The sequence below is a fragment of the Salvelinus fontinalis genome, chromosome 36, assembly GCF_029448725.1.
Source record: "Salvelinus fontinalis isolate EN_2023a chromosome 36, ASM2944872v1, whole genome shotgun sequence".
NCBI classification, from domain to species: domain Eukaryota; kingdom Metazoa; phylum Chordata; class Actinopteri; order Salmoniformes; family Salmonidae; genus Salvelinus; species Salvelinus fontinalis.
This window is the reverse complement of record NC_074700.1, coordinates 13,431,782-13,457,527: the sequence shown is the minus strand read 5'-3', so window position 1 is coordinate 13,457,527 and position 25,746 is coordinate 13,431,782. Positions and strand designations below refer to the sequence as shown.

General features: G+C 47.9%; 1 protein-coding gene across 2 annotated transcripts; it reads left to right on the top strand.

The window, feature by feature from the left end:
* The first annotated feature begins 409 nt into the window (after positions 1-409).
* On the top strand, positions 410-9,653 carry tm4sf5 (transmembrane 4 L six family member 5). 2 transcript variants are annotated; one of them, XM_055900763.1, is made up of 6 exons: positions 419-971; positions 2,234-2,314; positions 2,548-2,690; positions 5,217-5,355; positions 7,425-7,478; positions 8,425-9,653. In XM_055900763.1, the coding sequence occupies exons 1-6, from the start codon at positions 798-800 to the stop codon at positions 8,440-8,442; spliced, it is 609 nt and encodes a 202-aa protein (XP_055756738.1). In that variant the 5' UTR covers positions 419-797; the 3' UTR covers positions 8,443-9,653. The 2 variants fall into 2 exon arrangements, with proteins under 2 accessions (XP_055756739.1, XP_055756738.1); XM_055900764.1 differs by lacking the exons at positions 5,217-5,355; positions 7,425-7,478; positions 8,425-9,653 and adding an exon at positions 4,253-4,520 and having other exon boundaries at positions 410-971.
* The last annotated feature ends 16,093 nt before the right edge of the window (positions 9,654-25,746 follow it).

The following is a 25,746-nucleotide window of genomic DNA, read 5'->3' as shown; positions in this document are numbered from 1 at the left end:
TAGAAAGAGTCTCAACATGTGAGAAATGGTTGGCGTTATTATTACCCTGCACTATGACACTCAGTAATAAAGCCATACCACTATCACATCACTGAGAACACTAATCAAACAAGTCAATTGATACAACAACCATAAAATGAAAATTCTAAAGGTGACTAGTTTCCATTGATGATGTAACCTGTCAGGCAGATTAAGTTAGTTGGATTCTAGTATTTTAATGTGAATTTTGCTATCTTCTCCTCTGTGTCGTCATTAGTGTGCTTGTGCTTTCCCCTACACATCCCTGTGGGATTGATCAGCCTCCGTTCAGTGAGGGAGAGACAGAATCCCCCGGCCAGTCCACCAACCCCCCTCTCTGTGTTAACAAACCATAAATGTCACTGATACCAACAGCCAGAGTACACACATGGGCAGGTATCAAAGGGCAATTCTAGAATTGACTCCTGATTTAGTTCTGTTCTGTTTAGTTCCATTCCACAGGCCGGCAAGGGACCTGTGTTCCGCTTCCAGTGGTCTACACCAAGAACTGAAGGGCTGAAGAGAAAGAGACGATTTATTGTCCAGCACAGTGGATTATACTGGACACAGTGGCTCCTGAGACCAACAACAGCCCCGTCATCTCAGCCTCTTCTTCCCTTCTTCCTCCTGCTGTGTGTGTCAGTCTGTCTTGATCGTGAAGTCTTTTCCCCTCCTCTTTTCTATCTACCATCTTCTTCAGTCTGGGTCTACCTTCTACTGTCTCTGTCGTACCCTACCTGCAGTATCACTGAGCTATCTGGTGACGGAGTAAAGACAGTATGTGTTGCACAGGGAAGTGTTCTCGTCTGGTGGGCCTGATCCTGTTGCCCTCGGCGTTCGCCTGCATCATCTCCAACATCCTCCTGTTCTTCCCCGACGGAAAGCAGCAGGACAGCAGTCATGTCTCCCTGCAGGTCTGGCTCATGGGCGGCCTCATCGGAGGGGGAATATTCGTGAGTATATTGACTGAGCATAGATGGACACCTTGTACTACTCATTCACCTGTACGCTCATGGAGAAAAAAAGGTTCTACAGAGGGTTCGTTCTACATGGGACCCAAAAGGGTTTGACCTGGAATCCAAAAGGGTTCTTCAATGGGTTCTCACATTGGGACAGCCGACGAACACATTTGGAACCCTTTTTTCTGAGAGTGTACAAAGACGACAGGGCTATAGCTGTCGTCTTGGGACAGGTCTCCCATGTAAAAGACATAGAAACACCTGTGTAATAATGTATACATCTTTGGCTGGATCAAGGCATTTCCAGAATGTTTATATTCAGTAATAGAAGTAACATTTTGGAAGGATTTGGTATAAATAAAGATGAAAGATTATGGCAGAAAAGGAGGAAGAGGTTCCCGTTTCTACTGTATTATCACCAATGGAGAGTAACTGATTAATGGTTGACTAATTACAGTGGGGAACCTATTGTACTTCCCCCACTCTATTTGTCCTCCACTCCCAGGATGCATTTATTGTGATATCAACAGCATACCTCTCTCAAACACTACACTGAACAGAGCCACACTTGCACCAGTTCGGCAAAGGGAAGTACATGCCAGTAGTGGGAAACAGATAGATAGTCAGTTTCCATCATCACTTTTGATATGCCATGGCCAACAAATCTTTGGCCAGGATACTACCATGTTGCAGCTATCAGAATATCCACTTTGATAGCCTTGTCAGTGGAAACTCTGCAATCTGTTTTATGTACCCTGTGATATAATAGTGATGATGTGATGATAAGGACGTTTCAGGGCCGATAACAGGGTGTGTCTTTATTAACAGTGTATTCATTCTTACCTGGAGGAAATGTGAACAGCTCTAGTGGTTCAAGCCAACCCACTGCTGTTCTGTACAGTATGTTAGCACTCCCCCTTACTCCCAGTCCCATCCATCCCAGTCAGTTCTGCCCTTTGGAACGAGAGAAGGAAAATGGATACAGGATTGACAAATATTTGCGTAGAAGATAAGAGGACTCGCGTGCACTACATTCACAAACACAAATATGCACGCGCATTCACGACACGCACACGTGCACGCACTCACACACATACTGGAACGTGAGCAAAGAGCTCAAGAACTACCCATACAATCAAGTGGTTTTTGTCACAGCAATATTTTCTCTGTGTTTTAGTGCATGTTGTGATAGTTGAGGTATGATGATGATATACAGCTTAGTAGAGTTCAAGTTATTCTGTCTGTGTTCTTTTCAGATGCTGTGCCCCAGCTGTTCGGCTATCAGGGCCGGGGGTAAGGGTTGCTGCGGAAATGGTTGCTGCGGAAACCGTTGCAGAGTGAGTAGGGTTTCCAATAGATAGCACAGCCACAAAGTCAAATTGGCTATATTGTCAAATTTCATGATTTTTTGGGATTGCTTTTTGGTCTTAATTTAAGGTTAGGGTTACGCATAAGGTTATCAGTGTGGAGCAGCTCGGAAGAAGAAAAAAAAGTGAAACTCAGGAAATTGATGTGAGTGAAGGAGAGGTAGAAAAGGAGGATATTAAGTATGTGTGTGTGTCTCCAACAGATGCTGAACTCTGTCTTCTCGGCTGCTTTTGGTTTGGTCGGAGCGATCTACTGCACCAGTGTCTCTTCAGCGGGACTGGCCATTGGACCTAAATGTCAGGTTGCTAGTGGAAAATGGGAATATCCCTTTGAGGACCTACCAGGGTGAGTCGCTCTCTCTTTCTATCGCTCTCTCCCTCCCTCCATCCCTCTCTTAAAGTGGGTATTAACTGCAATATTGACAACAGCCAGTTGATGGCAGAGTAGACTAGTGGGTAAGTAGCAGACACCTCAACCCTCAACCCAGATCAAAATCAAATCAAATTGTATTGGTCACATACCCATGTTTAGCAGATGCTATTGTGGATGTAGTGACAGCAGTGACGGTTCTAGCCTGTATGGTTCCCTGGGCGAACCCCCCTTTAGCATTTCGTAGTGTGACTGATTTTACTAATTGCATTAGTACTGTGCAAAGTTAGAGGTGCGCTTTTTGATAGATTCCCCGCTCCCTCTACCTCGGGCTTCCAGTGGGGAGACCTGAAGTCAACCTACCCCCGCCACCCTCCTCATCTCATACTTCTGAGTGGAAGACGTTCCCAGGCAGTAGCCTGACTAGCTCACAAACTAGAATCAGGGCGCCCACTCCGACAAGGTTAATTGACCCACAGTTTTGGTGTCGCCTATACCTAAATCCGCCACTGAGTGACAGAGCATTTACCCCAAGACCAATGCAGTGAGATCATTGTAAAGCTTTTGAACATGTTTCAAGTGTTTGCAGAAGGGAGGAGCCGAGATGTCCAAGTTGTGGAAAAGATCATATTATGTGCTATAAAAGTGATGAAAATGTGGTATGTTGCAATTGTGGTGGGAACCTTGAAGCCACGTCTTTCGAATGCCCCACATTGGATTTTCTTTTCACCTTGTTTTGGTTTCAACCCGTCCAGTTGGTGGCGGCAATAGATATTTTTGGGATGTATAAAACCCACAGAAGAAGAAGAACTTCCTGTTTGAGTTTCTGCCTATAGCTAGGGAGGATCTAAATGGAATCGTGGTCAGATTTGCAGAGGGAGGGAGGAAAAATCTGAGTAGCAGTGGTCTAATGTTTTCGTAGAGCGAATGCTACAGTCAAGGTCTTGGTAGAACTTCGGTAGCGTTTTCCTCAAATTTGCTTTGTTAAAATCCCCAGCTACAATAAATGCAGCCTCAGGATATGTGGTTTCCAGTTTGCATACAGTCCAGTGAAGTTCTTTGAGGGCCGTCGTGGTATTGGCTTGAGGGGGAGTATACACAGCTGTGACTATAACCTAAGAGAATTCTCTTGGGAGGTAATACGGTCGGCATTTGATTGTGAGGTATTCTAGGTCGGGTGAACAAAAGGACATGAGTTCCTGTATGTTATCACAATCACACCATGAGTAGTTAATCATGAAACATACACATCCACCTTGCTTATTCCCGGAGAGTTCTTTATTCGTGTCTGCGCAATGTACTGAGAACCCAGCTGGCTGCATGGACAAAGACAGTATATCCCAGGAAAGCCATGTTTCCGTGAAACAGAGTATGATACAATCCCTGATGTCTCTCAGGAAGGAGATTCTCGCCCTGAGCTTTTCTACTTTATTATCCAGAGACTGAACATTAGTGAGTAATATACTCGGAAGCGGGGCATGATGTGCGCGCCTCCTGAGTCGGACTAGAAGTCCACTCCGAATACTTCTTCTCCGCAGGCATGTTTTGGATCAGCCTCTGGAATCAGTTCAATTGCCCTGGAGGGTACGAACAAAGGATCCATATCAGGAAAGTCATATTCCCGGTCTTAATGCTGGTGAGTTACCGCCGCTTTGATATCCAAAAGTTATTTCTGGCAATATTTAAAAACACAACATTTGCTGGGCTAATAATGTAAGAAATAACACACAAAAAAACAAAATACTGCAAAGTTGCTTAGGAGCTAGAAGCAGAGCTGCCCTATCTGTCGGCGCCATCTTGCCCTCACCCAGCGTGGTGGAGAAGAGGACCAGGTGCCACAGGGCCACATTGACAGGGGTCACACACAGGTCCCACAGGGAGCGGTCAAACAGAGTCAGTCAGGGAGCACTAGGGCTCTGAATGTTCCTTGACCACCTCAACTCAACCAGGCCCAGGCCCGTCGTTTGTCCTGGTCAGGTCACATAGTTAATAACATATCAAACAGCTAAATGGCATCATAACAGAGTTGCAACACGTTAGAAATAATAAACAGAAGGATACTGGTGTTTCTGTGGTGTACATGCACGGGCAGTCAGAGTCAAAGATAATGCTGTGGTTGAAGGGAATCACGTTTGACAGCTGATTACTGAATACATGATATTGACAGATGTCTGCACTGTTTTAATTAACCTGTCCTCCCTTTTGCTACTTACTGAATAATATCTCTCTTCTCTGGCCATCTTTTTAACTTCTCCTCTCTTCACTGAACCTGCCTCTTAATCTTTACTTTCCCTCAATACTTGACTTTCTCCCCTCTGTTCATAATGTATCTATGTAAAACACATTGGACTACATCATTGCTCTAACCTTCCTTTGCATTTCCTCTCTACTCTCCCTCTCTTCCCTCTTATCCCTAAACCACTCTCATCCATCCCTGTCCCTTTTCACCCCTTTCTTCCTCCCTCCCCCCATCCCCCTCTCCCCCTTCCCCCTCCTCTATAGTGGGAACAGCAGTTACCTGTTTGACCACTCCCTGTGGGACCTGTGTGTGATCCCTGCCAATGCGGCCCTGTGGCACCTGGTCCTCTTCTCCATCACGCTGGGCCTGGGGGGCCTGCAACTCATCCTCTGTGGCATCCAGGTCAGAGAATTGAATAGAACACATAGGCTATGTCCCAAATGGTACCCTATTCCCTATATACTAGTGCACTACTTTTGACCAGAACTCTATGGGCCCTGGTCACAAGTAGTGCACTATAAAGGGAATAACATTTACATTACATTTAAGTCATTTAGCAGACGCTCTTATCCAGAGCGACTTACAAATTGGTGCATTCACCTTAAGATATCCAGTGGAACAGCCACTTTACAATAGTGCATCTAAATCTTTTAAGGGGGGGGGGGGGGGGGGGGTCAGAAGGATTACTTTATCCTAGCCTAGGTATTCCTTAAAGAGGTGGGGTTTCAGGTGTCTCCGGAAGGTGGTGATTGACTCCGCTGTCCTGGCGTCGTGAGGGAGTTTGTTCCACCATTGGGGTGCCAGAGCAGCGAACAGTTTTGACTGGGCTGAGCGGGAACTGTACTTCCTCAGTGGTAGGGAGGCGAGCAGTCCAGAGGTGGATGAACGCAGTGCCCTTGTTTGGGTGTAGGGCCTGATCAGAGCCTGAAGGTACTGAGGTGCCGTTCCCCTCACAGCTCCGTAGGCAAGCACCATGGTCTTGTAGCGGATGCGAGCTTCAACTGGAAGCCAGTGGAGAGAGCGGAGGAGCGGGGTGACGTGGGAGAACTTGGGAAGGTTGAACACCAGACGGGCTGCGGCGTTCTGGATGAGTTGTAGGGGTTTAATGGCACAGGCAGGGAGCCCAGCCAACAGCGAGTTGCAGTAATCCAGACGGGAAATGACAAGTGCCTGGATTAGGACCTGCGCCGCTTCCTGTGTGAGGCAGGGTCGTACTCTGCGGATGTTGTAGAGCATGAACCTACAGGAACGGGCCACCGCCTTGATGTTAGTTGAGAACGCCAGGGTGTTGTCCAGGATCACGCCAAGGTTCTTAGCGCTCTGGGAGGAGGACACAATGGAGTTGTCAACCGTGATGGCGAGATCCTGGAACGGGCAGTCCTTCCCCGGGAGGAAGAGCAGCTCCGTCTTGCCGAGGTTCAGCTTGAGGTGGTGATCCGTCATCCACACTGATATGTCTGCCAGACATGCAGAGATGCGATTCGCCACCTGGTTATCAGAAGGGGGAAAGGAGAAGATTAATTGTGTGTCGTCTGCATAGCAGTGATAGGAGAGACCATGTGAGGTTATGACAGAGCCAAGTGACTTGGTGTATAGCGAGAATAGGAGAGGGCCTAGAACAGAGCCCTGGGGGACACCAGTGGTGAGAGCACGTGGTGAGGAGACAGATTCTCGCCACGCCACCTGGTAGGAGCGACCTGTCAGGTAGGACGCAATCCAAGCGTGGGCCGCGCCGGAGATGCCCAACTCGGAGAGGGTGGAGAGGAGGATCTGATGGTTCACAGTATCGAAGGCAGCCGATAGGTCTAGAAGGATGAGAGCAGAGGAGAGAGAGTTAGCTTTAGCAGTGCGGAGCGCCTCCGTGATACAGAGAAGAGCAGTCTCAGTTGAATGACTAGTCTTGAAACCTGACTGATTTGGATCAAGAAGGTCATTCTGAGAGAGATAGCAGGAGAGCTGGCCAAGGACGGCACGTTCAAGAGTTTTGGAGAGAAAAGAAAGAAGGGATACTGGTCTGTAGTTGTTGACATCGGAGGGATCGAGTGTAGGTTTTTTCAGAATAAGGTGCATTTTGGGGCATAGACATAATGTCATAATGATGCATGTAATTTTTGCTCCTTTGCACCCCAGCATCTCTACTCGTACACTCACCTTCTGCACATCTATCACTCCAGTGTTGAACTGTTATATTGTAATTATTTTGCCACTATGGCCTATTTATTGCCTTACCTCCGGTATTCTACCTCATTTGCACACACTGTATATAGACTTTTTTTCGACTGTATTATTGACTGTACGTTTGTTTATTCCATGTGTAACTCTGTGTTGTTGTATGTGCATCACTGCTTTGCTTTATCTTGGCCAGGTCGCAGTTGTAAATGAGAACTTGTTCTCAACTAGCCTACCTGGTGAAATAAAGGTGAAATAAATAAAATAAAATAAAAAATGTAATGTATCACTGTGGCGTACAGGTGGTCAACGGCTGCATTGGCTGCTTCTGTGGGGACTGCCGTGATGACAAGGAGGTAATTAAACAAACTCATCTGATTATCAATTGATTTGAAATGATTGTTGATTCATTAGAAGTAATTCTATTATATGGCTGACCCAGTGTTTCTGCAGAAGTAATAATGCTGCTGTAACATTTGACAGTTGAGTAGAGGAGTAGAGGAGTGTTGAGTTTTTGTTCTGAAGTAAAATAATGCCATTTATAAGAAATGTAACATTTACAGTATAGCACAACATGTCTGAATAGTTGGGTAAGGGTCATGTGAAAACATTACACAGAAACCACTCTAACAAGCATACATGAAAGGTTACTATTACCTGAGTAGCATCTGATGACCAAACACAGGTAGCCTAGTGGTTAGAGCGTTGGGCCAGTAAATGAAAGGTTGCTAGATCAAATCCCAGAGCTGACAAGGTAAAAATCTGTCATTCTGCCTCTGAACAAGGCAGTTAACCCACTGTTCCTAGGCTTTCATTGTAAATAAGAATGTGTTCTTAACTGACTTCCCTAGATAAATAAAGATAAAAAATAAGCTTAATTTGATTGAAATCCAGGCTAAAATGAATAAATCAATGGGTGGTTCAAGATCAAGCTGAGATGTAGTTGCTGAGTGAACATACAGTAAGAGTAGACCCTGTACGTGATCGTGTTGTGTACCTTTATTCACTCACCTCCCTCTCCCTGCATCCCAAATGGCACCCTATTCCTTATATAGTGCACTATTTTTGACCAGAGTCTATGGCGCCCTAGGGAATAGGATGCCATTTCGGACACTTGCATATATATTCATATCCGTTGAATCACTGTGTCAAATCAGTGATGTATAAAATATCAAACATTAACGATGATAACAAGATCTGAATGACTCTTCTTCCAGAAACCACAAAACCCTGAATCTGAGGTTGCCTTTTTAAGAAGGGATTATGAACACATGCATAATTGTTTCTGTTTTATTTTTGCAGGATGATGGTGGATTGTGAGATGGAGAGAGAGAAGAAGTAGAGAGGACTGCCTTGCAATGCCACAGCCTATGTTCATGACAACTAGTGCTGAGCGATTAGTGCTTTTTCAGGTCGGTTCAGTTTCGGTTCGATTATAAAAAATGATCACGTTTTTTGATTTTGCGTTCGATTATATAATACACTATACGTTATGTGTGTTGAATGCTGTAACAACACAGAATCAAACAATGAATAGAAGTCCCATGATGGTAGTGACTGTCCATTACTGCTTATCACTTATTAACTATAATTTATTCACTTTAATAAAATATTTCAGTTGTTGTGTATATTACATTTGTTTTATTGATGACTTTATTATTTCATTCCAAGTCATCGTCTCTGTAGAGCTGCTGCCTGTGCTGTCTGACAAAATCACTATTTGAGTAGTTCTTCAAAGTAAAGAAGGCATACTTTTATGACTGCTGAATACCAACAATCATACTTAGATCATGTATTTTCAGGCTCGCGAAGCAACTGCTTTCTATCCCTCTCGATAGCACGCACGTTCTCTTCTCTGTCTCCCAGTCTTCGTGTCTTGCTCCGCACAGACCGGACAAGTTTAAGCAGGCACGCAATGGATTATGGTCATTGTAATTAATTAAGACGTTTTCTGCGCTAAACTATGTAGAATATTAGCCTGTTGAAAACTACAACTCCCTACTACATCGCACAGTTCAGGCTTGATCTGATTTATCTCTATAGAAACTGCACATTGAGCTCACAGAAAAAACCCGAACTAAATGGAATTCAAATCATTTAACCGACGTCGTACTACTGATGACATACCAGCACCAGGACTGCCAATCACTTACTACACAACTTACTACACAACTACACAACCTTTTGATTTTTTACTTCCTATCTGCCAGAAGCTTTCCCTTTTGTGTTTGAAGCATATTGTCTACTTTTGATATGTTCAAATCAATCCAATGTGCCATATCAATCATAGTCATTGTAGTTCTTTCATCTCAAAACTCAAAACTGCCATGTCATAGTTGTAACTCTTGCTTCTGTTTCATGTGTTGCCCATGGAAACATCATACAGTAGTCAGTTTCTCAAGTTATTTTCCATTCTTTATTTAATTTCTTTTATTAAGCAACAATTTCTTTCACATGATATTTTGTATATTTTTTGTATAATCACATAAGTCAAAACAATACAAATAAGCAATAAAACTTTTGGGAAATTAGACATGTTTTTCTGTTATTGATCAAGTAGTCATTGGTCAAGTAGCCTATGAAGTCTTAATGATCTGGGTTCTGGTAATTCAATACTGGCCAACAGTTAATGAAGAAGGCAGACAACTGAGAAGTTGACATGTATCAAAGCGCTAACCCAACTTAACCCAGAGTTACATAATGGAAAGCAATGAAGAATCCCTTGATTAAGCACAAAAACTGTACATCCGGTAAACTCAATAGGAATGATTCACTTTAATAACTGTGATACGTAAGCAGAATCACTGGTCTGTTAAACCTGTGAATAACTGACATCAAGTTTTTGCAAGGTTGTCAGAAAGATAGGGAGAGGAAGAGACTGATAGATAGAGAGGAGGGATAAAGAGAGGAGATAGCTTTCATTAGTTGTGTTAGACACAGGCAGCCAGCTCCGAACTAACAGAAGTGTGCATCAGGGGCAGGTGAGAGGTCACAGTGAGCCCTGTGGTGACCGTAAGACATACAGATGGAAAACCTGATGTCTGGGGCTGGAGTGGACTGGAGTGAGTTGCTGCTTTCGTGTAGTAGTAGAACAAGATCAGTTTAAGCTCATAATCTTTTGTTGCCACCGAGCAGCTTTGTGGTAATTGTTACCTAACTTTCCAGATAAACACCCTTACTAGCACTAGAAGGGGATAAATATAGATTCTTTCCTCAAGAGGAAAACAAGCTGAAAACAAGCTGAAAGAGAGCGAGAAAAACAGAGAGGCTGTTGTATGACGGAGGAATACTGCACATAAGAAAAGTCCATTGGGATACCTAGTCAGTTGTACAACTGAAATGTGTCTTCCGCATTTAATCCAACCCCTCTGAATCAGAGAGGTGCGGGGGACTGCCATAATCGACATCCACGTCTTCGGCGACCGGGGAACAGTGGGATAACTGCCTTGCTCAGGGGCAGATCTTTACCTTGTCAGCTCAGGGATTCGATCCAGCAACCTTTCGGTTACTGGCCCAACACTCTAACCACTAGGTTACCTGCCAGGCTCCTATGTCAGGTAGCTCTGTTATAAAATAAGACTAGGCAGGACAACGTGTGTGGGGGGGAGAGAATGAAGGGAAATGGAAAAACAGAGAAAGAGTTTACAGAGACAAAAAGGGAAAGAGAGATGGAAAGGGGCATTCTTTGACTGCCACTTCTCATGTGACTTACACACAAACAGAATGAGGCTGAATAAGAGAGAGCCAAGAAAGCTAAAAGAGGACACGAGCTGAAGATGAGAGGGCGAGAGAGGAAGATAGAGAGGAAATGGACAAACAATTAGAAGGCATTGGCCAGTTTGGTAAGTCGATTATGAAGCCAAGACTTCTTGTGATTTATACGCATGCAAGGAGCCCTTATTTACCCATTATTTGGCACTCAACCCCTTATGACCCGAAAACATCTGCCCTACTCCCCTTCTCAATCCCCCCACAGGGCCCTGACCCCGTCTGGCACAAAGAGGCAGACAGAGACATATCAGAACCAACTATTTCAACCAAAAAGGGTTATTCGGCTGTCCCCATAGGAGAACCCTTTGAAGAACCCCTTTTGATTCAAGGAATAACCTTTTTGGGTTCCATGTAGAACCCTCACCACAGAAGGTTCTACATGGAACCCAAAATAGTTATACCTGGATTGAAAAGAGTTCACCTGGAACCAAAAAGGGTTCTCCTATGGGGACAACTGCAGAACCCTTTTGGAACCTTCTTCTCTAAGAGTGCACTCCCTCTAGACTCTGATTCCCCATCTGAACTGAGGAGACAGAATGGAACAGAGCAAAACAGAACACAACTGGTTTCAACTGGTCACAACAGCTTATAAACAACTCAAAGGTTTTACAACACCTACTCTTTCAAGGGTTTTTCTTTATTTTTACTATTTTCTACATCGTAGAATAATAGTGACGACATCAAAACAATGAAATAACACAAGGAATCATGTAGTAACCAATAAAGTGTTAAACAAATCAAAATATATTTTATATTTGAGATTCCTCAAATAGCCACCCTTGCCTTGATGACAGCTTTGCAAACTCTTGGCATTCTCTCAACCAGCTTTACCTGGAATGCTTTTCCAACAGTCTTGAAGGAGTTCCCACATGTGCTAAGCACTTGCTGGCTGCTTTTCCTTCACTCTACGGTCTGACCCATCCCAAACCATCTCAATTTGGACGAGGTCGGGGGATTGTGGAGGCCAGGTCATCTGATGCAGCACTCCATCAATCTCCTTATTGGTCAAATAGCCCTTACACAGCCTGAAGGTGTGTTGGGTCATTATCCTGTTGAAAAACAAATGATAGTCCCACTAAGCCTAAACCAGATGGGATGGCGTATTGCTGCAGAATGGTGTGGTAGCCATGCTGGTTAAGTGGGCCTTGAATTCTAAATAAATCACAGACAGTGTCACCAGCAAAGCACCCCCATACCATAACACCTCCTCCTCCATGCTTTACGGTGGAAAATACACATGCAGAGATCATCCGTTCACCCACACCGTGTAACACAAAGACACGGCGGTTGGAACCAAAAATCGCAAATTTGGACTCCAGACCAAAGGACAGATTTCCACCGATCTAATGTCCATTGCTCGTGTTTCTTGGCCCAAGTAAGTCTCTTCTTCTTATTGGTGTCCTTTAGTAGTGATTTCTTTGCAGCAATTCTACCATGAAGGCCTGATTCACGCAGTCTCCTCTGAACAGTTGATGTTGAGGTCTTCCATTCCTGTGGCGGTCCTCATGAGAGCCAGTTTCATCATAGCGCTTGATGGTTTTTGCGACTGCACTTGAAACTTTCAAAGTTCTTGAAATTTTCCGTACTGACCTTCATGTCTTAAAGTAATGATGGACTATCGTTTCTCTTTGCTTATTTGAGCTGTTCTTGCTACAATATGGACTTGGTCTTTTACCAAATAGGGCTATCTTCTGTATACCAACCCTACCATGTCACAACACAACTGATTGGCTCAAACACATTAAGAAGGAAAGAAATTCCACCAAATATCTTTTAAGAAGGCACACCTGTTAATTGATATGCATTCCAAGTGACTACCTCATGAAGCTGGTTGAGAGAATGCCAAGAGTGTGCAAAGCTGTCATCAAGGAAAAGGGTGGCTATTTGAAGAATCTCAAATCTCAAATATATTTGATTTGTTTAACACTTTTTTGGTTACTATATGATTCCATATGTGTTATTTCATAGTTTTGATGTCTTCACTATTATTCTACAATGTAGAAAATAGTAAAAATAAAGAAAAACCCTTGAATGAGTATGTGTTCTAAAACTTTTGACCAGTAGTGTACATAAATCCTACATAAATCATAGAGTGCATTCGGAAAGTATTCAGACACCTTCCCTTTTTCCACATTTTGTTAAGTTACAGCCTTATTCTAGAATGGATTAAATAAAACATTTTTCTCATCAATCTACACACAATACCCCATAATGACAAAGCAAAAACTGTTTTTTAGATTTTTTCCACATTTATTAAAATTAAAATACAGAAATAAAGTATTTACATAATTATTCAAACCATTTGCGATGAGACTCGAAATTGAGCTCAGGTGCATCGTGTTTCCATTGGTCATCCTTGAGATGTTTCTACAACTTGATTGGAGTCCACCTGTGGTAAATTCAATTGGTTGGACATGATTTGGAAAGGCACAAACCTGTCTATATAAGGTCTCACAGTTGACAGTGCATCTCAGAGCAAAAACCAAACCATGAGGTCGAAGGAATTGTCTGTAGAGCTCCGGGACAGGATTGTGTTGAGGCACGGCACTGAGGAAGGGTACCAAAACATTTCTGTAGCATTGAAGGTCCCCAAGAAGAAAATGGAAGAAGTTTGGAACCACTAAGAACCCAATGGTCACTCTGACAGAGCTCCAGAGTTCCTCTGTGGAGATGGGAGAACCTTCCAGAACACAACCATCTCTGCACTCTACCAATCAGGCCTTTAGGGTAGAGTGGCCAGACGAAAGCGACTTCTCAGTAAGGCACATGATAACCCGCTTGGAGTTTTCCAAAAGGCACCTGAAGACTCTCAGACCATGAGAAACAAGATTATCGGGTCTGATGAAACCAAGATTGAACTCTTTGGCCTGAATGCCAAGCGTCACGTCTGGAGGAAACCTGGCACCATCCCTACTTTGAAGCATGGTGGTGGCAACATCATGCTGTGGGGATGTTTTTCAGCAGGAGGGGCTGGGAGACTAGTCAGGTTCGAGGAAAGATGAATGGAGCAAAGTAAAGAGAGATCCTTGATGAAAACCTGCTTTAGAGCGCTCTGGACCTCAGAATGGGGCAAAGGTTCACCTTCCAACATGACAATGACCCTGAGCCAACAGCCAAGACAACGCAGGAGTGGCTTTGGGACAAGTCTCTGAATGTGCTTGAGTGGCCCTGCTAAAGCTTGGACTTAAACCCTATCGAACATCTCTGGAGAGACCTGAAAATAGCGGTGCAGCAATGCTCCCCCTCCAACCTGACAGAGCTTGAGAGGATCTGTAGAGAAGAATGGGAGTAACTCTCCAAATACAGGTGTGCCAAGCGTGTAGCGTCATACCCAAGATGACTCGATGCTGTAATTACTGCCAAAGGGGCTTCAACTATGTACTGAGTAAAGGGTCTGAATACTTATCTAAATGTGATATTTCTGTTTTTTGTTTTAAATAAATAAACAGTTTTTTCTTTGTCATTATGGGGTATTGTGTGTAGATGGATGAGGGAAAAAAATATTTCATCCATTTTAGAATAAGGCTGTAACGTAACAAAATGTGGAAAAAGTCAAGGGGTCTGAATACTTTCCAAATGCACTTTATATAGGCTATTCTTGTTCAGAATAACAGCAAATGACAGAATGTTATTCTGCTATTCTTTCAACTGTCTTCCTTTCCCTCGTTTCCTTTTTCCTTGTCTTCTTTCCTTCCCCAGGGATACTATGATGCCATCAGTCAGCAGATCAGCCACCAAAGAGCTGGTTTGAAACAACAGACCTGGTGCCCAGACCACGGCTGCTGTGGGCTGCTGTACCCAGACACACTAACTCTGACTAAGCATTGACCACCTCTATAATTACATCCATATGATTACACAAACCAGTCCTGACCCATGCCAACCATAGGGTGCCAACCCACAGAGTAGACAAACAGACGGAGGAGAACATAGACACAATGGAGCGGGACGGGACAGACCAGGACAGCACAGGACTGACCAGGACAGAACAGGACAGGAAAGAGCAGGGCAGGACTGTGCTAAAAGGTATTGTAGTGTATTGTTTTGTGTATTTGTATGCCGACTTCACAAAAGGAATTTTCATTTAATGGACAATAAAGTATATCGTATCGTGCAGAGTATGTATTCTAGATGATTCAAATATGACACTTTGGCCAAAGACAACATTCACAGTATGACCATTGTACAGTACACATCTACTCTCTAATATGAAAATGTTCCATTACTTATGTATCTGGGTAGATGATCAAATTCATCCATAACAGATCCTAACATCAAGCTGTTTTGAAACAGAGAAGAGTCTAGAGTACCTTTCAAAACGTCAATGTCCAAACCAACAAGACATTCCGATTGCTTCTCAAGGATGGGCACCTGTTGTCACCTTACTGTGACTATGACGACATCAGCCAAGCCTCCATATTCTAGACATGTTTGTTAGAGTATGTTGATGCACCATAAACAGAGTTTATACAACAGACATCCCATTAGTTTCGCCCCCACAGCAGCTTAATCTAAATGGAGCTCTGAGTACAGAGGAATTTGTAAATAATAAGCAAAAAGCAACAAGAGAGAAAAAGCATGTGCGATATTGATCTTTGACATCATAGCTCTGGGAAACATTTCAGGGAATAGGTATTTAGTTTTAGTAAATTGTTATTTGGTTTGCTGGTTGGTTTTTATCATCAACATGTATTTGTGGTGGCTGGTAGGATCCTATATGGAATGGTTGTCTAGTTTTTGTTTTCTGTTCTATTTGTTCCCATGCCACAAAGGAAGAGCGGTGAGGATACAAGAAGAGGGGAGAGAGAGTTGGAGACTCCTAAATGGGAAGAAAGAGGGAACGGGAGGGAAGGGAAGGAAGGGGACATCATGTCCTCAAGCTGCTGGACACAAGAACCAGCCGAGGGCGACGTCAACCGGCTTGTCCCCCAGGCCCCCTTATCCCGGCCCCTGCCAAAACCCACAAGAGCCTGGATGTGTGGGAAGTTGGGAACATCTTGAGGTCTGAAGGAGGAGGAGGAGGAGGAGGAGGAGGAGGGGGAGGAGGAGGATGAGGGGGATGGGGAGAAGCGAGTGAGAAGAGTAAACACTTGTTCGACACACAGGCCCAGACTTGATCTGACTGGTTTCGTATTTGAATTACTGACTTTGATTCAAATGTTGATAATTTGTTGATCATTGAATATTATTAGTCCCCCCATTGAGTATACTGCATTTGGTATACTGTGTAGATACATGAAAAGGCCCTTATCAGTCATGCAGTGGTGTTAGGTTTGTACAGCAGATGTATTGTAAGACAGCAGGTTGAAGATGCTTAGTTTGGACATCTCTCCATAGGGTGCTAACCCACAAAGTAGACAGACCTACGAGGAAAACAAAGACACTATGGAGCAGGCAGGACAGGACAGGACAGAACGGGACAGAACAGGACAGGACAGAACAGGACGGGACAGAACAGAACAGGACAGAACAGGACGGGACAGAACAGGACAGAACAGGACGGGACAGAACAGAACAGGACAGAACAGGACGGGACAGAACAGGACAGAACAGGACAGAACAGGACAGGACAGAACAGGACAGAACAGGACAGGACAGAACAGGACAGAACAGGACAGAACAGAACAGGACAGAACAGGACGGGACAGAACAGGACAGGACAGAACAGGACGGGACAGAACAGAACGGGACAGAACAGGACAGGACAGGACGGGACAGAACAGGATGGAACAGAACCGGACGGGACAGGACAGAACCGGACGGGACAGAACAGGACAGGACGGGACAGAACAGGACAGAACAGGACGGGACAGAACAGGACAGGACAGAACAGGACAGAACAGGATGGAACAGAACCGGACGGGACAGGACAGAACCGGACGGGAAAGAACAGGACAGGACGGAACAGAACAGGACGGGACAGAACGGAACAGATAAGGACGGGACAGAATAGAACGGGACATAACAGGACGGGACAGAACAGGACGGAACAAAACAGGACAGGACGGAACAGGACGGAACAGAACAGGACAGGACGGAACAAAACAGGACAGGACGGAACAGGACGGAACAGAACAGGACGGAACAGAACAGGACAGGACGGAACAAAACAGGACAGGACGGAACAGGACGGAACAGAACAGGACAGAACAGAACAGGACGGGACAGAACAGGACAGAACAGGACGGAACAGAACAGGACAGGACGGAACAAAACAGGACGGGACAGAACAGGACAGAACAGGACGGAACAGAACAGGACAGGACGGAACAGAACAGGACGGGACAGAACAGGACAGAACAGGACGGAACAGAACAGGACAGGACGGAACAGAACAGGACGGAACAGAACAGGACAGGACGGAACAGAACAGGACGGAACAGAACAGGACAGGACGGAACAGAACAGGACAGGACGGAACAAAACAGAACAGGACAGAACAGAACAGGACGGAACAGAACAGGACAGGACGGAACAAAACAGGACAGGACGGAACAGAACAGGACGGGACAGAACAGGACAGAACAGGACGGAACAGAACAGGACAGGACGGAACAGAACAGGACAGGACGGAACAAAACAGAACAGGACAGAACAGAACAGGACAGGACGGAACAGAACAGGACAGGACGGAACAAAACAGGACAGGACGGAACAGGACGGAACAGTACAGGACAGAACAGAACAGGACGGGACAGAACCGGACAGGACGGAACAGAAAAGAAGGGACGGGACAGAACAGGACAGGACGGGACAGAACAGGACGGGACAGGACAGAACAGGACAGAACAGGACAGAACAGGACGGGACAGGACAGAACAGGACGGGGACAGAACAGAACAGAACGGGACGGGACAGGACAGGACGGGACAGAACAGGACGGGACAGAACAGAACAGGCAGAACAGGACGGGACAGGACAGAACAGAACAGGACAGGACGGAACAGATAAGGACGGGACAGGACAGAATAGGACGGGACAGGACAGAACAGGACGGGACAGGACAGAACAGGACGGGACAGGACAGAACAGAACAGGACAGGACGGAACAGAAAAGAAGGGATGGGACAGAACAGGACAGGACGGAACAGAACAGGACGGGACAGAACAGGACGGGACAGAACAGGACAGAACAGGACGGGACAGGACAGGACGGAACAGAAAAGAAGGGACAGGACAGAACAGGACAGGACGGGACAGAACAGAACAGGACGGGACAGGACAGAACAGGACAGAACAGGACAGAACAGGACAGAACAGGACGGGACAGGACAGAACAGGACGGGACAGGACAGAACAGAACAGGATGGAACAGATAAGGACGGGACAGGACAGAACAGGACGGGACAGGACAGAACAGGACGGGACAGGACAGGACAGAACAGGACTGGACAGGACAGAAAAGAACAGGACAGGATGGAACAGATAAGGACGGGACAGGACAGAACAGGACGGGACAGGACAGAACAGGACGGGACAGGACAGAACAGGACGGGACAGGACAGAACAGAACAGGACAGGACAGGACAGAACAGGACGGGACAGGACAGAACAGGACGGGGACAGAACAGAACAGAACGGGACGGGACGGGACAGGACAGAACAGAACAGGACGGGACAGAACAGAACAGGACAGAACAGGACGGGACAGGACAGGACAGGACGGGACAGGACAGGACGCAACAGGACGGAACAGAACAGGACAGGACGGAACAGAACAGGACAGAACAGGATGGGACAGGACAGGACGCAACAGGACGGAACAGAACAGGACAGGACGGAACAGAACAGGACAGAACAGGACGGGACAGGACAGGACAGAACAGGATGGGACAGAATAGGAAGGGACAGAACAGGACAGGACGGAACAGATAAGGACGGGACAGGACAGAACAGGACGCGACAGAACGGGACAGAACAGGACGGGACAGGACAGAACAGGACGGGGACAGAACAGAACAGAACGGGACGGGACAGGATGGGACAGATCAGAAGGGACAGAACAGGACAGAACAGGGCGGGGACAGAACAGAACAGAACGGGACGGGACAGGATGGGACAGAACAGAAGAGAACAGAACAGGACGGGACAGAACAGAAGAGAACAGAACAGGACGAGAAAGAACAGGTGGGAACAGAATAGGACGGGACAGGACAGAACAGGATTGGACAGGACAGAACAGGACGAGACAGAACAGAACAGGACGGGACAGGATGGGCCAGAATGGGGAAGGACAGGACGGGACAGAACAGGACAGGACGGGACAGAAAAGGACAGGACGGGACAGAACAGGACAGAACAGGACAGGGGGGGAACAGAACAGAACAGGACAGAACAGGACAGGACGGGACAGAACAGGACAGAACAGGACAGGGGGGGAACAGAACAGGACAGAACAGGACAGGACAGGACGGGACAGAACAGGACAGAACAGGACAGGACGGGACAGAACAGAACAGAACAGGACAGGACGGGACAGAACAGGACATGACAGAACAGGACAGGACGGGACAGAACAGGACATGACAGAACAGGACAGGACTGGACAGAACAGGACAGGACGGAACAGAACAGGACAGAACAGAACAGGACGGGACAGAACAGGTCAGGACGGAACAGAACAGGACGGAACAGAACAGGACAGAACAGAACAGGACGGGACAGAACAGGACAGGACGGAACAGAACAGGACAGAACAGAGAAGAAGGGACGGGACAGAACAGGACAGAACAGGAGAGGACGGGACAGAACAGAACAGGACAGGACAGAACAGGACAGGACGGGACAGAACAGGACGGAACAGATAAGGACGGGACAGAACAGGACGGAACAGAACAGGACGGAACAGAACAGGACAGGACGGAACAAAACAGGACAGGACGGAACAGGACGGAACAGAACAGGACAGGACGGAACAGAACAGGACGGGACAGAACAGGACAGGACGGAACAGAACAGGACAGGACGGAACAGGACGGAACAGAACAGGACAGGACGGAACAAAACAGGACAGGACGGAACAGGACGGAACAGAACAGGACAGAACAGAACAGAACAGGACGGGACAGAACAGAACAGGACAGGACGGAACAGAACAGGACGGAACAGGACGGGACAGAACAGGACGGGACAGGACAGGACGGAACAGAAAAGAAGGGACAGGACAGAACAGGACAGGACGGGACAGAACAGAACAGGACGGGACAGGACAGAACAGGACAGAACAGGACAGAACAGGACAGAACAGGACGGGACAGGACAGAACAGGACGGGACAGGACAGAACAGAACAGGATGGAACAGATAAGGACGGGACAGGACAGAACAGGACGGGACAGGACAGAACAGGACGGGACAGGACAGGACAGAACAGGACTGGACAGGACAGAAAAGAACAGGACAGGATGGAACAGATAAGGACGGGACAGGACAGAACAGGACGGGACAGGACAGAACAGGACGGGACAGGACAGAACAGGACGGGACAGGACAGAACAGAACAGGACAGGACAGGACAGAACAGGACGGGACAGGACAGAACAGGACGGGGACAGAACAGAACAGAACGGGACGGGACGGGACAGGACAGAACAGAACAGGACGGGACAGAACAGAACAGGACAGAACAGGACGGGACAGGACAGGACAGGACGGGACAGGACAGGACGCAACAGGACGGAACAGAACAGGACAGGACGGAACAGAACAGGACAGAACAGGATGGGACAGGACAGGACGCAACAGGACGGAACAGAACAGGACAGGACGGAACAGAACAGGACAGAACAGGACGGGACAGGACAGGACAGAACAGGATGGGACAGAATAGGAAGGGACAGAACAGGACAGGACGGAACAGATAAGGACGGGACAGGACAGAACAGGACGCGACAGAACGGGACAGAACAGGACGGGACAGGACAGAACAGGACGGGGACAGAACAGAACAGAACGGGACGGGACAGGATGGGACAGATCAGAAGGGACAGAACAGGACAGAACAGGGCGGGGACAGAACAGAACAGAACGGGACGGGACAGGATGGGACAGAACAGAAGAGAACAGAACAGGACGGGACAGAACAGAAGAGAACAGAACAGGACGAGAAAGAACAGGTGGGAACAGAATAGGACGGGACAGGACAGAACAGGATTGGACAGGACAGAACAGGACGAGACAGAACAGAACAGGACGGGACAGGATGGGCCAGAATGGGGAAGGACAGGACGGGACAGAACAGGACAGGACGGGACAGAAAAGGACAGGACGGGACAGAACAGGACAGAACAGGACAGGGGGGGAACAGAACAGAACAGGACAGAACAGGACAGGACGGGACAGAACAGGACAGAACAGGACAGGGGGGGAACAGAACAGGACAGAACAGGACAGGACAGGACGGGACAGAACAGGACAGAACAGGACAGGACGGGACAGAACAGAACAGAACAGGACAGGACGGGACAGAACAGGACATGACAGAACAGGACAGGACGGGACAGAACAGGACATGACAGAACAGGACAGGACTGGACAGAACAGGACAGGACGGAACAGAACAGGACAGAACAGAACAGGACGGGACAGAACAGGTCAGGACGGAACAGAACAGGACGGAACAGAACAGGACAGAACAGAACAGGACGGGACAGAACAGGACAGGACGGAACAGAACAGGACAGAACAGAGAAGAAGGGACGGGACAGAACAGGACAGAACAGGAGAGGACGGGACAGAACAGAACAGGACAGGACAGAACAGGACAGGACGGGACAGAACAGGACGGAACAGATAAGGACGGGACAGAACAGGACGGGACAGAACAGGACGGAACAGAACAGGACAGGACGGAACAAAACAGGACAGGACGGAACAGGACGGAACAGAACAGGACAGGACGGAACAGAACAGGACGGGACAGAACAGGACAGGACGGAACAGAACAGGACAGGACGGAACAGGACGGAACAGAACAGGACAGGACGGAACAAAACAGGACAGGACGGAACAGGACGGAACAGAACAGGACAGAACAGAACAGAACAGGACGGGACAGAACAGAACAGGACAGGACGGAACAGAACAGGACGGAACAGGACGGGACAGAAAAGGGACGGGACAGAACAGGACAGGACGGAACAGAACAGGACGGGACAGAAAAGAAGGGACGGGACAGAACAGGCAGGAACAGGACAGAACAGGACGGGACAGGACAGAACAGAACAGGACGGAACAGAACAGGACAGGACGGAACAGGACGGAACAGAACAGGACAGGACGGAACAAAACAGGACAGGACGGAACAGGACGGAACAGAACAGGACAGAACAGAACAGAACAGGACGGGACAGAACAGGACAGGACGGAACAGAACAGGACGGAACAGGACGGGACAGAAAAGAAGGGACGGGACAGAACAGGACAGGACGGAACAGAACAGGACGGGACAGAAAAGAAGGGACGGGACAGAACAGGCAGGAACAGGACAGAACAGGACGGGACAGGACAGAACAGAACAGGACGGGACAGAACAGGACAGGACGGAACAGAAAAGAAGGGATGGGACAGAACAGGACAGGACGGGACAGAACAGGACAGAACAGAACAGGACAGGACGGAACAGAACAGGACGGGACAGGACAGAACAGGACGGGACAGGACAGAACAGAACAGGACAGGACGGAACAGATAAGGACGGGACAGAACGGGACAGAATGGGACAGAACAGGACGGGACAGGACAGAACTGGACGGGACAGAACAGGTGGGAACAGAACAGGACAACGGAACAGAACAGGACGGGACAGGACAGAACGCAACAGGACGGAACAGAACAGGACAGGACGGAACAGAATAGGACGGGACAGGACAGGACAGAACAGGACGGGACAGAACAGAACAGGACGGGACAGAACAGAACAGGACGGGACAGGATGGGACAGAACAGAACAGAACGGGACGGGACAGAACAGGACACAACAGGGCAGGACAGGACAGGACAAGACAGAACAGGACGGGACAGAACAGAACAGGACAAGACAGGACGGGACAGAACAGGACAGAACAAGACAGGACGGGACAGAAAAGGTCAGGACGGGACAGGACGGGACAGAAAAGGACAGGACGGGACAGAACAGGACAGAACAGGACAGAACAGGATGGGACAGAACAGGACAGAACAGGACGGGACAAAACAGGACGGGACAGAACAGAACAGGACAGGACAGGACAGAACAGGACGGGACAGAACAGGACAGAACAGGATGGGACAGAACAGGACGGGACAGAACAGAACAGGACAGGACAGGACGGGATAGAACAGGACGGGACAGAACAGAAAAGGACAGAACAGAACAGGACAGAACAGAACAGGACGGGACAGAACAGAACAGGACAGAACAGAACAGGATGGGACAGAACAGGACAGAACAGGACAGAACAGGACGGGACAGAACAGAACAGGACAGAACAAGACAGGACAGAACAGAACAGGACAGAACAGAACAGGACGGGACAGAACAGAACAGGACAGAACAAGACAGGACAGAACAGAACAGAACAGGACAGAACAAGACAGGACGGGACAGAACAGGACAGAACAGGACAGGACGGGACAGAACAGAACAGAACAGGACAGGACGGGACAGAACAGGACATGACAGAACAGGACAGGACGGGACAGAACAGGACAGAACAGGACAGGACGGGACAGAACAGAACAGAACAGGACAGGACGGGACAGAACAGGACATGACAGAACAGGACAGGACGGGACAGAACAGGACATGACAGAACAGGACAGGACTGGACAGAACAGGACAGGACGGAACAGAACAGGACAGAACAGAACAGGACGGGACAGAACAGGTCAGGACGGAACAGAACAGGACGGAACAGAACAGGACAGAACAGAACAGGACGGGACAGAACAGGACAGGACGGAACAGAACAGGACAGAACAGAGAAGAAGGGACGGGACAGAACAGGACAGAACAGGAGAGGACGGGACAGAACAGAACAGGACAGAACAGGACAGGACGGGACAGAACAGGACGGAACAGATAAGGACGGGACAGAACAGGACGGGACAGAACAGGACGGAACAGAACAGGACGGAACAGAACAGGACGGAACAGAACAGGACAGGACGGAACAAAACAGGACAGGACGGAACAGGACGGAACAGAACAGGACAGGACGGAACAGAACAGGACGGGACAGAACAGGACAGGACGGAACAGAACAGGACAGGACGGAACAGGACGGAACAGAACAGGACAGGACGGAACAAAACAGGACAGGACGGAACAGGACGGAACAGAACAGGACAGAACAGAACAGAACAGGACGGGACAGAACAGAACAGGACAGGACGGAACAGAACAGGGCGGAACAGGACGGGACAGAAAAGGGACGGGACAGAACAGGACAGGACGGAACAGAACAGGACGGGACAGAAAAGAAGGGACGGGACAGAACAGGCAGGAACAGGACAGAACAGGACGGGACAGGACAGAACAGAACAGGACGGAACAGAACAGGACAGGACGGAACAGGACGGAACAGAACAGGACAGGACGGAACAAAACAGGACAGGACGGAACAGGACGGAACAGAACAGGACAGAACAGAACAGAACAGGACGGGACAGAACAGGACAGGACGGAACAGAACAGGACGGAACAGGACGGGACAGAAAAGAAGGGACGGGACAGAACAGGACAGGACGGAACAGAACAGGACGGGACAGAAAAGAAGGGACGGGACAGAACAGGCAGGAACAGGACAGAACAGGACGGGACAGGACAGAACAGAACAGGACGGGACAGAACAGGACAGGACGGAACAGAAAAGAAGGGATGGGACAGAACAGGACAGAACAGGACAGGACGGGACAGAACAGGACAGAACAGAACAGGACAGGACGGAACAGAACAGGACGGGACAGGACAGAACAGGACGGGACAGGACAGAACAGAACAGGACAGGACGGAACAGATAAGGACGGGACAGAACGGGACAGAACGGGACAGAACAGGACGGGACAGGAGAGAACTGGACGGGACAGAACAGGTGGGAACAGAACAGGACAACGGAACAGAACAGGACGGGACAGGACAGAACGCAACAGGACGGAACAGAACAGGACAGGACGGAACAGAATAGGACGGGACAGGACAGAACAGGACGGGACAGAACAGAACAGGACGGGACAGAACAGAACAGGACGGGACAGGATGGGACAGAACAGAACAGAACGGGACGGGACAGAACAGGACACAACAGGGCAGGACAGGACAGGACAAGACAGAACAGGACGGGACAGGACGGGACAGAAAAGGACAGGACGGGACAGAACAGGACAGAACAGGACAGAACAGGATGGGACAGAACAGGACAGAACAGGACGGGACAAAACAGGACGGGACAGAACAGAACAGGACAGGACAGGACGGGACAGAACAGGACAGAACAGGATGGGACAGAACAGGACGGGACAGAACAGAACAGGACAGGACAGGACGGGATAGAACAGGACGGGACAGAACAGAACAGGACAGGACAGAACAGAACAGGACAGAACAGAACAGGACGGGACAGAACAGAACAGGACAGAACAGAACAGGATGGGACAGAACAGGACAGAACAGGACAGAACAGGACGGGACAGAACAGAACAGGACAGAACAAGACAGGACAGAACAGAACAGGACAGAACAGAACAGGACGGGACAGAACAGGACAGAACAGAACAGGACGGGACAGAACAGAACAGGACAGAACAGAACAGGATGGGACAGAACAGGACAGAACAGGACAGAACAGGACGGGACAGAACAGAACAGGACAGAACA

What these genes read in the sequence shown, in the direction of transcription:
- tm4sf5 (XM_055900763.1), top strand. Translation starts at nt 798, where the DNA reads ATGTGTTGCACAGGGAAGTGTTCTCGTCTGGTGGGCCTGATCCTGTTG. An exon ending in GCTGCGGAAACCGTTGCAGA is followed by an intron (nt 2,315 to 2,547) that starts GTGAGTAGGGTT and finishes TGTCTCCAACAG; the next exon opens with ATGCTGAACTCTGTCTTCTC. An exon ending in TCATCCTCTGTGGCATCCAG is followed by an intron (nt 5,356 to 7,424) that starts GTCAGAGAATTG and finishes TGTGGCGTACAG; the next exon opens with GTGGTCAACGGCTGCATTGG.